Source organism: Haemaphysalis longicornis, unplaced genomic scaffold, assembly GCF_048455015.1.
Source record: "Haemaphysalis longicornis isolate Haplotype H1 unplaced genomic scaffold, Haemaphysalis longicornis Haplotype H1 scaffold_1, whole genome shotgun sequence".
NCBI classification, from domain to species: Eukaryota; Metazoa; Arthropoda; class Arachnida; order Ixodida; family Ixodidae; genus Haemaphysalis; species Haemaphysalis longicornis.
In genome coordinates, this window is record NW_027526203.1 from 20,516,431 (window position 1) to 20,534,079 (window position 17,649).

Below are 17,649 nucleotides of genomic sequence, written 5' to 3' on the forward strand. Positions count from 1 at the left end.
TTTCGGTGCACGTTAAAGATCCCCAGGCGGTCAAAATTAATCCGGAGCCCTCCACTACGCCGCGCCTCATTGCCTGAAACCCTACAATCAATCAATAAATCAATCAATTAATTACATTCTTGTTTTATTTGCTCAGCTTAATGTGCATCTTTATGCACTCGGCTGCATGTGTTAGGTCTTGTCGAAGTGTTGGAGTCTTGTTCTAAGTCTTGTTGATATGATAGGCTACAACAACCTCTTCAGCTGGTCCTTGTGGGCGAACGAAGTGTCCCATTCATCAAAACACGGCGTGCAGCCACATTCTTGGCAGTGCACTAATAGGTGGGAGGATGTCAAGTGTCCCATAGGCGTGTGTTCACACACCTACGCCATTGCCCAATGTACACTTTTCCGCTGTCGAGGGGCAAGTGGTATACTACACCCGTACGACAGGGCACAAATCTTTCACCGCGGTTGATTGCATCCGCTTTTTGATTTTTCTGGCTTGGGATCTATCTTTCTTTGTATAGCTGGGCAAACACGACTAAGCCTGAGGGGGGCTGAGAAGGTGGCATTCACCCGGTATCTCCCTGCCACATTCTTTATACAATGTGTTCAGTGGTGCACGTAGGGAATGACTGTTATTCTTTCCTTCTTTTTATCTTGTTTTTGTGTATGATCCGGTTCGCGTTTGATATGTTTCATTAGCTTTTCGCAAGTTTCTCCAGTTTTTTTTTTTTTTTTTTTTTTTTTTTTTTTTTTTTTGTTTTTTAGTGCAGAAAAAGTGCGCAGAAGGTGTAATATTAAATGTGGCTATGCCTACAGTACTGTACAATGGTCGCACAATTATGTGGCCGAGTGTTGCACCGATACCAAAAGGAACTTGTTGGCTTTTGGGGTCGCCACATGATCTGTTGGCTGTGCTCTCATGATATTGTTTCTCACTTTCTTTTTGTTCTTTGACATTCAAACATGGCACCCCAAAACTTCCAGTTAAGTTTTTATAAACTTGTGAAGGCGTGTTCCTTATATATTTGTTATACAATTTTAACGACTTCCAGTGTAGGTTGCACAGTTTAGCCAGGGGCGGTGACACCTGTCTTCAAGTCTTCACTATTTTTTATGTTATCTTTGAAAAGCTACACGTAAGAGTGGTATATTCGGATCTCGGTGAGCTGATACGTATATCGATCTAGCGCAACTTGTACAGCCTACGCCCGTTACAACGGACCCTCTGAATCCGGAAAAAAACGTCCGCTGTAGCCGAAGTATGCAGTATCTTACAGGAAGGGGGGGTGGGGAAGTGGGTGCCTTGACCGATATTGCATATGCATAGTACATACACTTTGTTCTGTCTACACGCCTGCAGCACCTCTGCACAGTGTTCGCGTGAGGGCAAAGAATCGCGTAAACACCGTTTCCAAAGCTTAGCACCGGCACTTGGAAAAGGCCTAGCGCTTGTGGTCAAGCGTGTAAAGATGCATGATAATCTGAGCAAATAAAGCAAGAATATAATAACTAGGCGTAATTATTAACCAGCTAGAAAACATCAGTCGTGGCCACCAGCATTAGCTAGGCTCTTTTAAATCCCCTCACGACGAGGCAGGTTTTCCCGAAACCGTTCGTCAAACAAATCGGATCGCTGCCTGATGTTCCCTCAAGGCAGCTTCCACATTTTTAGCGATTTTAGTCTGGTCATTGAAACAGTTGTAATGAAATAATCTCATGACAGTCAGCTGTAAAATCGAAAGTTAGACCAGTTGGACTGCGCACGGTTACCGGCAGAACAAGCCCCCTACTTGAGGCATTTCTTACCTTTTTCACCGAACGGAACAGGAACGGTGCATGCGTGGGAATAATAAAAGCCGGACTTCACTGAACCCGAGTTTTTTATTACAAAAAAAACTGACGAGGGCAGACTCGCCTCCGAGTGCACCACTTCGAATATTCGATAGCCCTGTTTTCAATCTCGCCGGAGTCGCGTTTATCGGCAGCGGCCTTGTTCTTGACGGTAGAGCGGACACTCTGCTTGGACAGGCCTGTACTTCTGGAGATGTCGGCCTGTTTTTCCCCATGTTCAACAGCGTTAATTACGCTTAATTTATCCGACAGTGAAATCAGCTACCCTGCCGCTCATGCCGCTGGTCGCACAAAAAAAAGCCACTGGCACTGGCTTGGCCTGGCTGCGCCATTGACCTGGCTGCCAGCAATGTTGCCAGACATGATAGTTTTCTTGCCAAAATAAACAAAGAAAAAGCACATCGGGTGCCGGCCCCGTGGAAGTCCGCTATAAACATTCAGTCGAAACAATTTTCGCCTAAAATTTTGTCTGTTGTAGCCGATAGTCTGTTCTAGCCGGGTCCGTTATGAGCGGAGTGGACTCCATTTAAAATGCATGGGGACCAGACAAACCAACATAAATGGTCTGTTGTAACTGAAAGTTCGTTGTTGCCGGATCCGCTGTAATGAGCGTAGACTGTATCTGGTCTTCGGTGTTCTTTTAACCATGTGACATTGTCCCATCACAGACGATTTTTGAGGTGATTGTAGTGTTTCAGTAAGCTTAGCCAGAGTTATATTCAGCAACACAACTGAACTTTGGAACTGAAGTGTTTGCGTGTTACTGTATTTACACGATTCTAAGTCAACTCGAATGTAGGACGACCCCCCAAAATTGCATCTCTCAAAAAAAAAAAAAAAGAAAGAAAATGTGAGCGCAGAAAGCAGCCCGTTTGATCGCTGCTGTTAATGATGAGCGCCAAGAGAGTTCTTCGTAACCAGGGCACTCATGACAGACTGGACAATTCAGCACAACCCCAAGCATGCGGCAACACGGCCACCTATGAAATCATATCACAAAGAGAAGCTCTTCCGTCAACTGTCAATACCCCCTATAAGGCGGCTCTTCCATCAATAATCGATGCTCCCACAAGAGCCATACACTCATGGTGCGTGCAGTAGACGTTAAAAAAAAAAAAGAAAAGCTTTTGTATGAGCACGCAGAATAACCATGCACTGTGGGTTTAGCGGGAAACTGTATTCCCAATCATGAGAACACATTTCCTGTGAGATGACAACCATCGAAGCAACCGGCAGCGGCCACTGCCGTGCGATATCAAAACAAACAATGTGGCGGCTGACAGAAGCGGCCGCTTGCAATTTCCTTTGATTCATGAGTACAGTACTTGCATTCAAGAAGCGTTTTGTTCGTCTCTAATAAACAAAATGAGTATTACCGAATCCCTAGAATCAATGCATGGTGCTTACATAGGCACAATCATATCACATTGTTCAGTACACTTCCAAATGCACTGGTGGAAGGTTAGCCACTCTAGGTATGGTGGGCAAAGGGCACAGATCGGGAATGCCAACTTTCAAGGTCAGCATCACCTTTATTGACGCCAGAATGTATGCAATGGTAAATGCTACGCTTCGACCGTAACAATTGAAACAAAGGTGCCAAGCTTTCCCCAGCTCATAGCACCCCTGATTTCTCATTTCTCTTGTCGTTACAAATGGCACAAAGTTTGATTTCGATTCTAAGTTGACCCGCCCCCCAACTTTGGATTGTCAAACTTGGAAAAAAAAAGGGTCGACCTACAATCATGTAAATACAGTAGGTATCTATGGTTGACCAGACTCAAGTGCCGCTACTCATTTTTCAAGCGAGGAAATGCACTAGTTACCGCCCTGTTATGGCAGCAATCTTCGAGCTGCTTCTGGCGCTGAAATAGTCCGACAAGCATGTTGGTAGTGGTAGTAGTATGAGTTTCAGACAACTGTGAGGCGGCGGGCTGCAAAGATGGTGCAGGCAGAGCAGCACGACCTGCAGGAAATATTAAGGTGGAAGGACTGCTGTGCCATTGTAAAGCAGGTAACACGAGCTGTCTCATTTTCAACTGAAACTGTCAGGTGAGGCTGGCACACTGGCATTTATTAGAGGGGACAGTTTTAGCTGGGCTAGGAAACAGCAGCAGTGAATGGTTGTCAGACCAAAAAAATCGGGCAGTTTTGTGAGAACGTACCTTTACGAGGATCATGCCACAGCCGCTGCTGCCCAGCTGTCAGGTTCGGTGACAATAAAAACTAGAAGAATAAGCTTTATGAACGAGACTAGTTTTTATAACACTCCAGACCCAAATAACATACAAGCAATGTAGTAAAGAGCAAAGCGGAATGAATAACAAATGGGGAACAGTAGAGACTATTGCAAAGGCGGTATAGAAAACCAAAGTGGGTTCGAACAAACAAGAAAAAGTCACGGTCCGGGAGTTAAGGTAAAGGACGCAGTACGTGGATACTACCGGCACAGGTCTGTGGCAGCGTTGAAATGTTCACGTAGTGGGTCGATGCCGTGGCAGTGCAGTGCGCTCCGAGCTCCCGTCACCACGCGTTGTGGCAAACGCAGCTGTCTTGGGGTCCACTGGTTTTCACTGTTGCCCGGCAGCACGACTCGCTTGTGGAGAAGATGTCTTTGAGGTTGTGCTGGTGGAGGACCTCCTGGGGCACGGCACGGGTCCGGTCGCCCGACCGCCGCGCAGCCCGGTCACGCTCCACACTCCAGTCTCTCTTCTCTGTGTCTTCTGCCGCCAGCTGCTGTCGCTGGCCGCTTCCCATTGGCTGGTCGCCGGCGCCAGCTCATGCCGTGGTCGCGAGCCTTCGGCGCCGTAGCCGGTGTCGATGGCCTTCGCGCCGCGTGCCTTGCGTCTTCTTTGTTGTTGTCGTTTTGTGTACGTTTTTTCGTCTCGTGCTGGTTCTTTTTGCCGATCGATTTCACTTCATGACACCAGCCCAATGACGAGGGGAGGTACTCTTGTACACTTTACACAGCTAGTGAAAGACAAAATAAGTCCTGGCACATCAATGATTGCTCTATCCAAAGAATCAGCTCTGCCCGTTGAGTGCAGGAAGAGGCCAGTTGGCCCACCAGATAAGCTTGGGTCATCTCACACGTGGCTGGTATCGCAGTTTGATGCCTCGCTGCTGAAGTTGCTACATGCTGTCATTGACACGATGATGCATCCGGACAGGGGACACCAATGGGCACAGCAGCAGCGGAGTCACAGGAGACTGATGCAACGGGGATTTCAAGGATGTGCACAAAGAAAGCACAGCTTTTCAGCATTATGTCACAGCCCCTGCTGCCTAGCCCACACTGACCTAGCCGATTGTGACCCCCACCCCAGGGGAAAAAGAAAAATTAAAATTAGCTGGATTCTCACCTTCAACAAAGCATATCTTTGTTGGAACTAGAAATGCTGCGAGAGAGAGAGTACATCAAACCAGAATAACGGTTTGAGCAATCATTGCATACGAAGCGCCAAAACGTAGCAGATATTGAGAGATAGAAGAGGGGGAGATGACTGGAACACGATCCGTTTGGTAAGATAGGCAAGACGGTTGTTTTCTCGATCCGGGAAGTTCCCTCAGTCGTGCCATTCCTTGAATTTCTGATTCACATGCTTTGTGCAAATGCCGTAAAAGTAGTGAAATAGAACCATGCATGTATGCGTGCACGGTGGGCCCCCCACATCTACATTCACGTCTGTACACTGGGAGGAGTGGAGAGCAACTAGTTTCGTTTCACCGAGTGCATGCTCGTGCGTCCATGGCAGCAATATTGCATTTTTGGTTCGCAAGTGACTGCTTGCCATGGCAAGATGGTAAGTGTATGGAATATGAAGAAACCAAGGCACCACACATGTAGTTCCCCTAATTTAGCACTGTTATGTTTTTGTTGTGAGTTACTGATCTGCTCAACATTCAGTAGAGTGGTTTTCATCTAGGAATATATAGGGACCCCACGAAGAGCACCAAACTGGTTGCGGACTGCATAGGGAGGTTGGTGGGGGTGGAGGGGGTACGTGGTGTTGGAGCAACTGGCTATGGAGGTTAAATGTTCCCTGTGAGCTCCATTCATCAATGAATTTGTCATTCTTTGTCAGTGCCCACCAACAGCACTTGGCCTTAATTGCGTTTCACTTACCTTGTATAGTGGGCCTGGCTTGTGCGCATGGCTTCAGCATCACACAAGAAAGCCAACTTTTGCAGCAGAGGTGTACATGGCGAGCTTTCAATATATTTTGTGGTTGGTGTAAAAAATTCACATATAGAACTCCTGAAGCGCTGCCTGTCTTGAAGAGTAAGGCATTGAATAGTGCGGGGCGTACTGTAGCATGCGCTTTAATTCAGCGGTAGTAAGATGTGGCCATCAATGCCAGTGCACCGCAGATCAAGCAAGGGAGCAATAGAACGCAGGCAAGCAAGCAAACAGAGACAAATCGAATACATGGCGGCATGGACGACCAGTGGTGCAGCATTCAGTAGACAGATGGAAGCCACTTGAAAATGCAAGGCAGGAGTGGATCGTGAAGCAAATTGTGTCAAGTGGCAAGAGGACAAAGCCCTTCGAGTATGCAGGGTGTAAGCAAAACAGCGCAGGCGTTCAATTGGACATTAATAATTTTGCATTTAGAACACCTAAGAGTTGCTTGCGTGTCCTCAGGGTTAGTTGCGATGGCACTACCCCTGGTTGTAGTCAATGACTTCAATGTGGATGTGACAGGACCCAAAAGGGTGTGGTTTACGCGTCTTCTTGGATACATTCGCCTTCTGATGCCTTACTGATATGGCACAACTGACCGCCCCGTAACATGCACGCATTGATTTGACATTAACCAAGAGTGCGTCTGCAGTTTTTTGGGGGGGGGCTTACTGATCCATAAAACCGTTCACCATAAACCTTTGTGGGATGTTCACGAATGGAACGTTTATACATGAGTGGACTGGGGAGAGCCAGTTGCCCAGGTCCTTGTGAAGCCTAGCTGTAAGGCACAAAGTTTGTGTGTTCTCTGGGACGTAAACTATTGATTGATTGTAGGGTTTAACGCGCCGACGCAACGCAGGCGATGAGGCACGCCGTAGTGGAGGGCTCCGGATTAATTTTGACCACCTGGGGATCTTTACCATGCGCCGAAATCTCGTACACGCTGGCGTTTTTGCTTTTCGCCTCCATCAGAAAAGCGGCCGCCACGGCCGGGAATCAAACCCGCGACCTCGTGCTCAGCAGTGCAACGCCTTAGCCACTGAGCCACCGCGACGGGTGAGACGTAAATTATTAAAAACACCCATTGTAAGTTCATTTGTATTGGGGTCTTTTGAAATGCTTGCACAAGGACAGCGGCTCAAATGCTTGTGGGAAAGATGGAAGTCTGGTGAAGGCACAAGTGCTCAAGGTGGTGTAAATGAATTCCCAGCCTCCCAGCACACCCCACTCCCTCAAGGCCCAGTTGTAGAGGCCTTGGTGCATTAGACCACTGAAAGGAAAACGTGCAGGGTTTAATGTGTGTGAGCTTGCTCACTCCAAGCTGCACAGCTTTGAAACGGGCCCTTGACAGCTTCCAAGTCTGTCCAGTGTTGTTCCCTGTGGCACCGTCCCTCATGGATCCCTGCTTGTCTCTTGCAGGCTTCTACTCGTGGCGCAACACGACGCAGGGCTCGTGGTTTGTGCAGGGCCTGTGCTCGGTGCTGCAGGAGCGGGCCCGCACCACCGACCTGCTCACCATGCTGACGGTGGTGTGTCGCCGGGTGGCACTGTACTTCGAGTCGTGCGTGCCCGGCGACCCCAACATGGACCGCAAGAAGCAGGTGCCCTCCATCACCTCCACCCTCACCCGGCTCGTGTACTTTGGCCGACAGCAACGCTCTTAGGTGGCCCCTTCCCCCGTCTCTCTGCGGCCACCCCTTCGGGTTTGCCTGCTCTGTCTCGACCAGGCGCTGGCAGCGTGGTGGCTGGAGCACTGCGTGGAACGTGCCTGCCTCAGGCCTCGCTGACCCCCCTTGACGAGATGCCAAAGCGTGGTGGGGGCATGCGGGCTTTCTATGCAAGTGAGGAACTAGTCCCACGTTCGGACAACTTTGCCAGTGTTGATTTGGATGCTGTGCACGCAATCATACAGGGGCCAGCTGAGGTGTGGGAACAAGTGGCAGCTGTAGCTTTTTGCATCACTGTGGTTACATGCCGAGTCTGTGTGGTGCAAAAGAGTGTCGCTGCATTGTGTACATTGTGCCTTGAGCTGAGGCCTGCATCCGTGTTGCAGCAATTTGGGCTTTGTATGGCCGTCGCAGTGTCTCCGCGTTACCCCAACCATAGCTGAGGCACTCAACGAAACAAAACTGAGAATGGGGCGAAACTTGTATCTGGTTTTGTACGGCCAGCAAATTGCCAGCCACAGTAGCGATGCTCTGCCAGTAAACGGAGCTTCAAACTGCTGCAGTGAATGAACTAGTCAAGTCAGTGCAGGCAAAGTGAAGGGGGGTGCCTTGTGGGAGAGCGTGCCTTTGCGGGCACCAAGTGTCTGCTGTGTTTGCGTTCCCTGTGTAGGGTGTCTTGGAACCAAAGCTGTGTTGTCAGGGGTGCTTTGGCAGTGAATAGTAGTTTTTCAAAAAGGAATGTTTATGTTCAGCTGTTGATGAACTTTCGAGGAGGTCTTAAGGTCAAGTAAACGGATAAGGAAAGCCATGGTGTTACGTAAAATCTGTGAAGAAATGCACAAAAAACTACGAGTACCTAAGCCTCTTTCTAGGTGTACTTGGTAAGGATGTCTCTAGTGGACTTGGAAATTTGTTTGATTGCATGGCAGTCTCATCTGATGAGGGAGCTCAATTGCACGACTTGGGGGGGTGCGGTTAGTCAAAGTAATAAGAGCGCAAATGGGGCACTCATTGAAGCAGTGAGCGTCTGGGCCGGTGGGGGAGGTGATCAGAAGTTCATGACTTGGTGTCCAGTTAACTGACTGGTGTTGACCATGCTCACAACAGAGCCCAGAGTGCTCTTAATGGTATGTAGCTAACAGACAAAGCATCAACGTTTGTGTGATGTTTCTTTGATTGTTTAGTTGAGGGGGAAGGCATGCCCTGAAGGGAATAATGTAAGGGCAGAAAAAGGACTCTGAAATTATCATCGGAACAAACTGACGGTCCAGCAGTCTAGAAATTATGTCTCGATAGTGGAAAACGTCGCAAGAAGGAGTTGTGGCTACTATGTTTGTAGAGAGAAAGTGTCATTGCCTATGCCAAGAACCTTTCTTTCATAAATGGAACACACACAGCTGCATTTCCAGCATGCAGTGTGCTTTGGCCTTTGGTTATTGCGCTTTGAACAATGTATCAGCAAGCAGGTCATGGTTGATGTTGTGACGCTGTTAGGGATTGCTTCATTTCCCGCATCTGTGTGCCGTATCGACATATGTAAGTGAAGTTTGCCTTTGCCAAAGTTGTGGGTGAGTCTCTTTTGTTTGCTTTGTCGTCTACCAGGGCTTGCATTGTGGCTCATTGCGTTTGGTGCCATTTCTACAAGTGCTGGCTGGGGGAGAGATTTTATTTGATGTTTTTTTGTTTTGTGCTGAGTTTGTATCATCGAGTATGCAAGAAAAGTTCCTCACTAGAAACGTGATAAAGTTCCTCACTAGAAGTTTTGCACTGTGTTGTACGTGTTTTGTTTCGTCCAAGCTACTTTTATTGCGTGTGTTGCTTGCTGGGAACCTATTGAACATTTAGGAGAAAACTTCTTAGGACATTAGGACAAGGTGTACTGAAAAGCTCGGGAAGTCTGGGTGTTTTAGCAACATGCAAGTTTAAGTGGTTTTTCTCGGGGAAGGGGGGGGGGGGGGGGGGTGCTAAAGCAATGTGAAAGCGTCCTCAAACAAGTTACCCACACTTATGTAGGGAGGGTTTCAGAATTCAGGTTTAACACTGCGAAAATAATTGGTGCAATGAGCATTGAATAAAATTCGCGCACGCCTGCTCTGATTTGGGGTGCCACGGGCTGGCCCCCATTCTTAGCAACTGTGGTCAGAAAAGTTTCAATACTGTAGTGTTGTGGTGGCGGGAGCAGAGCAGAGGCGACTGCCTTTCGCCGACTTCAGGCAAATTCCAATCCTCACCCCACTATCCTCCATGCCATGTACCCCACCCTCTACTACTCTACGTGTAATTTCTGTCCCAAACCCGGCACCCTGTACCACATGGCATGGGAGTGTCACAAAACCCCGTCCCTTACCCCAAATCCTCACCCAACGTACGAGCAGTGGGCGGGCCAGCTGGCCAGCTCCGACCTCTCAGTCCAGCGTAGCCTGGTGGAGAGAGCCAGGGCAGCCAGCGCAGACCAGGGCTTCCCGGACTAGAGGAGGCCCCCCACCTGGCTGGTGCCCAACCATAAGCGCCTGAAGCTCGTCTTATTAAAGCTTATCCACTCCACTCCACTGTAGTGTTTATTGGGCTCAGCCCTTCCCCCTGGCCTTTATGCGCTTGTAGTGGACAAATTCTTGAAGGCGGTGATCAGGCATGGAATCATGGGTTTCACACCGGAGTTTTATGTGTTGACGTGTATTTGTGCATGTAGGCATATAACATGCACAGAAGGTATATCATCTAAACAACATTGTTGACATGGTCGAAATACCCACATGGGTGGATAGCACTGCTTATGTTTGCTACTGTTTGTTTCGTGGCGTGCGCTTGTACTCTTCACTACAACTGCTGCAAGGTGGCAGGACAAGTGGGACAGATCATGATGTGATACTTGCAGGTCAGCCACGGCAGCTTTAGCATGGCTATGCAGTGCACTACGCCTGCTTCATGTTCTGAACATGGTGCTGTGGACCTTCTTCTCGTGACAGTACATATGTGTGTGTGTATATATATATATACACACACCTGAATTTTACATACCTTGCCATGCCCCCTAATGCTATCCCATTGAAATCTGGTTGGCAATTCCCAAAGAGCACTGTTGTTTTTGTGTCGTACAAGTGCCAAGACGACCTTCTATTGGACAAAAGATTAGTTTGAGACAATATTTGCTGCCGTGGAACTTTTCATACTGCCTCCTTGTTAAAATGTTAGTACTGTTGGCAGCTGCTCGTCAGGGGAGAAAATGCTAGTGTTGTCAAAATCAATCTTTGTAGAGTCCATATTAAGTGACAGCTGCTTGGTGCGACGTCATTGCATGTGTGCGACAGGGGTGAGACAGTTGCGCTTATTGCGTAGTTTTGATACAAATTTGTTTTCCTGCGCCAAGCTGCTCCAAAAGCATGAAAATTGCAAAAATTGCGCCAGACTGCTCCAAAACAGTCTGAGAGCCAAGGGTTTTAACTCTTCTTCAGTTTCAGTGGAGAAAAATGCTTACTGACAACATAATTTTCTTGAGGTGATGCCGTTTGTAAAGGTTTCATTGATTGATCATTAATAAAAAAAACCCACATTGTCCCCGAGATAGTTCTTTTGAAAGTCAGAATGTCGGTTTGCACATGTTATATTCTGTGCGTTTTCAAAGTTTTCCCGTCGAAAAACATTGCAAAGTCCTGTAGAAAAAATTATATGTACTGAGGCAACAAAATACTTGTGCAAGTAGATGAAAAAACGACAATTTTTGGAGTGCCATATCTCCGGAATGACGTTAGTAGGTGCTGCCGTATTGGTTTGGTGAAGATTCAAAAACATGGCCACCTGGCAAAGCAGTTGCTCGTGGTTCAGGCAGAGTGCTCTTTGCCGATTTCTACCGTGGTTGTGGTTATTGGGGTGGCTGGGTCTACATGCAATCGTCTGATCTGTTGCGGAAAGTTGCGTGACTCGAAAGATGGAGTTCATCTAAAACAACGTGGTGCCCGCAAATTCGCCGTGTTTCGGCCTTGAGTGTGAGGCGCAGTGCGTGCTTGAGGCGAAATTTCGGACTTATTGCGGTGTTATAAAACGCTCAGTTATTGCTGCCTTGCGAGCGGCGGGAATGGGACGATTGACACTGCAGAAGCGGCGCAGGCTACATCGCCGCAAAATGTTGAAGCAGTGTCCAATTGCGGGACGGGCAATTATTGCAAGGTAGTAATAATGGTTCATCTATTTGAAGTGAAATTTAATGCCAAAAGGGAGGTAGCTAAACATACCAGTGTTACTCAAATTACGATCGTAGTGAACGTGCACTTTGGGGATTGAAATCGGAGAGCTGGGAAAGGGGGGGGAGAGGGGGGTGGGGTGTCGACTGTCGCGTTGCTTTGCGCAAGCTTTGCCTTGGCTCTACACTTGTGCGTAAAGCCGAGTCTGGGATTACAAAAATAATAATTTCGGCATTCACATGATCATAAAAATGCCTTATGATTGCTTAGTTCTTCAATTCGATATTTTCAGTGGAGCTCCATGCTATCTATGCACAGAGCCTAAGAATTTAAAAATGACTTGTAAAAAGGTATTGCAGTTCATACCTTGTGACACTCTTGTAGAAAATCTTTATTGAAAGGCTGTTCCAGTGTTATGTACGTTCAAAAGTGATTAAAAAGTGCACCCGCCCCCCCAAGTTGCCAAAAATTTGATTTTTTAGGTTCATAAGGTGACATAATAAATGTTGTCAACTGCTCCAAATCAAGGTCCTTCTGCTCCCAAAACTGCTCCCAAATCTGATTCAGCTGTGTCACCCCTCGTGCAAGGCTGTCGCAAGGTATTTTGCATGTAGAATGGTCAGTGTGGTTGCTACTTTATTTTGTTGCACTCCATATTTCCCTGCAGAAAGGCGTCATTCCACTTCCTTTATGTACGGGTATTGGCTCCAGTATGCTAGCTGGTTCGTGCAGATCCTTTGGCCAAAGTTTTCTTTTTGGACTCCTGTTAGTAGCAACAAATGTTGGTCGGACGCATGCACTTTGGCATTGTGTAGACCACGGCTTATTAGCAGTTACACCGGACACACCGGCACTTAAGTATGCCATGCGAGTAAACTGTAATGTTGCACCTTTGATGGTGCACACTTTATGGTTTCTGTTGGCTGAACAACGCTAGCTCTTCACTGGGTGTTTTCAGCCCATGAAGTCCTGCCTTGACAAACTGAGTGCCTCTTGATGTGTCGCCCCAAGCTACCGTCACGGCCGCTGCTCCGCATATGCAGCACATTCTGCTTGCCAAGGTTTTTTCAGTCTTTTTGTAGCACAGGAAGCAAAGTTCATGGGGCCAGGTCACTGCATTTTTGTGCGTGCCTTAACTCTGGGCTTTCTGTACTTTGGGGGCTTTCTGGAAGTGCCTTATGTAAGGACAACTCAGAACTTGTTTTTTGCCTTGGCCAGCTGGCTGCAATTGGGGATGCATTAGGTCGAAGCAGCAGGTGCACTCCTTTTTTTGCGCGAAAGCCACCCGTCTCGTTTGCACTATCGAGGTGGAGCTAGAGCTCGTATATTTACAAAACTACGCCGTCCAAACTGTCCAAATATTTTAATCCGTCAAACTGAACTCCCGAAATGTATTTTGGTTCTTGGTTTTCAATGTACATTTCATCTGATGCTGATTGCACAGCTTTGCACTTCATGTTATGGTACAGAAATTGGTACATGCACACACTCTGAACATATCCCATCAATGGGCGCGGGCTTGTTTTCCTACGTGCCTACTGAATGTGTCCCACTTTTGGAACAAGGAATGCTTGTCTGCACCTAAGCATTACTCGCTGATTCGTGCATTCCTGTTAACATGCATGCCAGCCCACTTTGCATATTGACGAAAGGAATTCCTGCGGCTTGTTGCTTTTGCCACTTCTGGTTACAGGTCAACTTCGTTGTCATGAAGTCTCATACTATGTTGAGAAAAAAAGTGTGCAGAAATATTGGTATGTTTCGAAGAAACACTTTCTACTTGTCTGTACTTGGATCCATTCTTTCAGGGGATGTGCTCATTGGTAACGTACTGGTCGGTAGACACGGCTCACTGGTTTTTCATGACCTTGCGTTAACTGTCACGTATAATCTGTGTTGTCGAATAAAAGTGTAGTGGACATGAATAACTAGGGTTAGGGGGCGGTTGTGAGTGCATTGAAGTTGTGTTGAACCTGATGTTTCATCACAGCATCGATATTGCAAGTACTGGAAATGGTTGGTTCTTACTCGCAAAAACAACAGACCCCGCTTACATTTTGTATACATTACCTGTGCCCAGACAGGAGGCACAGCACTGCTTATCACCTGACTCTCTGGCTCACTTCTTTTTTCCTTGCATCCTCATTGGCTGCCCTGGTAGGACACATTTAGTTTGGTGATTGCAGGGTGGATACATGGCAAAATTATCTGGCTTGTGTGGCTGTACTCCTTTTTTTTTTTTTTGTAATCATTATTGGGGCTCATAACGTTGGCCCAGGTAAAGCTGTGCGACTCATGCATCCAGACAAAGTGGCATCGATTATTTGGAGGTGGGTGGAGGAGGCACTTGCTGTTTGTGTAGACACTGTAGTGAAAGTGTGGAAAGGGGAAAAGGGACTGGACAGGTGCCTAGGCCCTGCTGTATTCTGATGCAGCTGTGTGGCCTCGCCATAGTGGGGCTTTTTGCCCAGCTCAATTTTCGGCTTTCACTGTTGTACTTCTGTGGTGCCTATCCGAAGCTAGCTGCACCAGTTTCAAAACCACAGGCTTCACATCTGTGTTGCAGCCACTACCAGCATTGAACGAATGCGAAAGATTTGCAGTTGTCATTCAGGCCGGAAGTCTGTTGTAGAGGGCACCAGATTTACCTTGTGTCACTCTCAGATCTGTTTGGGCTGTGGTACTCTACAAGAATCTGATTTTCGTGGCATCGGCTAAATCGTCCTTCTGAGAGATGTCATTCCTTGCAGAATGTTTTTTTGCATGCATGTGAGTGTGCTTTCCATGATGAAACTAATTGTAATATTGGTGCAGCAGTGGCGGCCGGGAGAGCATGCACTGTCTTCGATTGAGATTTGCTGGTGCTAGGCGCTATGCTACAGGAAGCATTCAGAGCCTGTGTGTTGAAACGTCTAGAAATTGCCAGTTTTTAAGGTGCAACGAAAGAAAAGTTGAATCTGTGCGTTCTGTTCTGTCATTATGCAAGATGAGTGCCAACTAAGTTGGAAGTTGGGTTGTGTGCGATGTTCTTGTGTTTTTTTTTTTTTCCACGTCGAAATGAATTGTATTCCAGCCCATGTAGTCGATGAATTTATTCACATTACCAAACATGTCTTGAATTGCAGAGTTAAAAATAAAGCGTGCCCATTTTATGGACACTCACTGGTGTAGAGGGAAACATTGCATTTTTAAGTTCACAAAAAGTTGGATGTAGCTGCCGGCAGGCTGTTTTATAACCGGCTTGGCACAAATAATCCACTTTGGGGAAACTGCATTGAATGGCCTGCATGATTAACTTCTGGGAAGTACAGCCTCATCCTTTTGATGTAATTTCGACAAGTTGTGCATTGCTGCTGCTAGTGCTTGAAGCCGACTACATGGGCACGGCAACTGGCTGACTTGTATAGGCAACGTCATACACAATAAATGCTTCTAGCCAAGTGCAGCCCACAGACCTGCACCATAGCATGTCATGCGTCACAGTCTTTTCGGTGTGCTGTTCTCTGATAGTAAAAGCAGTTACGGGGGCACTTCAGCTTTCTCTCAAGGCATCAGAATGTTTGAGCGCAACTGGTTGAGCTTTGAAAGCTGATGTGTGGATGAGTGGGCTGATGTCGCAGCCAATGGGGATCAGTGAATCTGCCATGAGCCTCTGATGGCAGCTGTCATTGACCAATCCTCCCGAGTTGGTATGTGAGTGAGCTGTTGCAGGTTTGTGTGTTAGCGTCACAGTCAAATGGGGAGTTGTGAATTGCCGTGAGCTTATGCGGCAGCTGTCGTGATTTCAAATCCTCTTGAGTGAGTATGTGTGAATTGCTGGGTGAGTTCATGGGCGTCTCAGTGAAATGGAAATTGGTGAATTCGCTGTCAGCTTCTGGTGGCTGCTGCTATTGTCGCTGGCCAATCCAGCTAAGTGGGCATGTTGTTGGGCCTTAGCCAATAAAAACTTTGATGAGGACTTTCGGGCATTGTACAAGAAAGCATGTTGCAAAGCACGGGTCGATGCGGTTGCTAGAAAGCACGCAGGGAACCGTATGACGTGCTACACCTGCAAACCCGCCCACGCAGTCACAATGATTTACCACCAGGAACCACAATTCGCAGCCGCCGTGATATGCACCACCTCTACAAATGCCTCTGAAGAAACTGCTCTAGCCCTAGCAGCCACAACAAACAGCGAATACATCACAGTCATCTTGGATTTTCAAGTAGCATGCCACAAGTACCAGCTCAGCTGCATATCACCCTTCACCCTTAAGATCCTTAAAGGAGCCATGGAGACAAAACAGAAGTTTGTGTTATTCGAAATATTTCGTCTTTTATAGTGCCCCCAGCGCTTGTCTGAATTCAAGCAATGCTTTATTCACTGAAAAATTAATTAATTAAAGTTAAAATTTTGATTTCCCCACGAAATTGTGCGTTTTCGTGGCCTGCAATGACATCATCGGGCCTTGTTTACCGTTCGTGAACCTAAATGGCGCCACCACACCGCGGCAAGCCGTCTTCTGCCTTTGGTTTGTTTATGAATGTATTTTTACCTGGCTTGTTTTGTTCATGGAGACATTCGTTTAGTGAAACATGGTGCTCGCTCGACAAATATGGTCACGTAAGACATCGTCGCTTGCGTCAATCAGCCAGTGTCGTCTGAAACAACGCCAAAGACCCGCAGTCCTGTGCAGCTAAACCAAGCATAGTGCGTGCAGTACCAACAGCAGTATATGAATCGGTACTTCTATGTTTATGTGTGCTTTCGTAACTTCACCCGCCGCAGTGGCTCAGTGGCTATGGCGTTCTGCTGCTGAGCACGAGGTCGCGGGTTCGACTTTCGGCCGCGGCGGCCACTTTTCTGATGGAGGCATAAAGCAAAAACGCCCGTGTGTACGAGATTTCGGCGCACGTTAAAGATCCCCAGGTGGCCAAAATTAATGCGGAGGCCTCCACTACGGCGCGCCTCATCGCCTGCGTTGCGTCGGCGCGTTAAATTCCCACAATCAATCAGTCAGCTTTCATAACTTCCACTGTTTGTCCCACCATTAGGGCTTTAAAAAGAATGTGCCCTAAGTTTAAGTACAAATAGCTCGTTTGGCAAGCTTATAAGCTCTGCCTAATTTGCGTTTTGTTTTGCTGCCCTCCGCCAATCGCAGAGCTGGCTGGTATGGCATCACAGGTTCTGTTGCGGGAAATGAGCTAGTGGGCCGCATGGCCATTCCCCTTTTCCCTAATTATGTAGCTTATTTGAGCGAAGTTTACGTTGAAAGTGGTGTCAGTATGATTCTAACGAGGCAATCTTTTGAATGAACCAAACTTGTATTTTCTCTTCATGGCTCCTTAAGACCATCCCGCAACTTCCTGACATTTATATAGTTTAAACCTATAGACACGAGTTCCTCGACTGAAATGCAGTGGCACATACCGCAGCCCGGATACACACCCTCTGTGCCACTTCCGAAGAGAGTTAAGACCAGAAGACCTCCCACACCCTCAATGGCTACACGGACATCCTCTTGCACTGCAGACACGAGCGTCAATGGTTCCCTCCACCCCACTCCCACCTTTCCCGAGCTGAAGCGACCACACTCTGCCTGCTCCAGACCAACTCCTACCCCCACTCTACCCTCCTCCACCATATCTACCCTGCCCAATATTACAATACCTGCAACTTTGGCCCCCAGACTGGCACCCTCTACACCATCTGGACTGGGAATGCGAACAATCCCCATCCGCCGCGCCCACCCCGTCCCTTTGTTTGAGCAGTAGGTGGACCAGCTGTCCAGCTCAG

At 47.6% G+C, this 17,649-nt stretch overlaps 1 protein-coding gene across 2 annotated transcripts in view; it reads left to right on the plus strand.

Annotated features, from left to right (window-relative positions):
* LOC144175446 (caspase-1-like) overlaps positions 1–9,459 on the plus strand; it is an 80,623-nt gene extending 71,164 nt beyond the window's left edge. For both annotated transcript variants that reach the window (XM_077704521.1, XM_077704532.1), the window contains exon 8: positions 7,445–9,459. In XM_077704521.1, the coding sequence (XP_077560647.1) occupies positions 7,445–7,689 (245 nt within the window). In that variant the 3' untranslated portion in view covers positions 7,690–9,459. The remainder of the gene's footprint in view (positions 1–7,444) is intronic.
* The last annotated feature ends 8,190 nt before the right edge of the window (positions 9,460–17,649 follow it).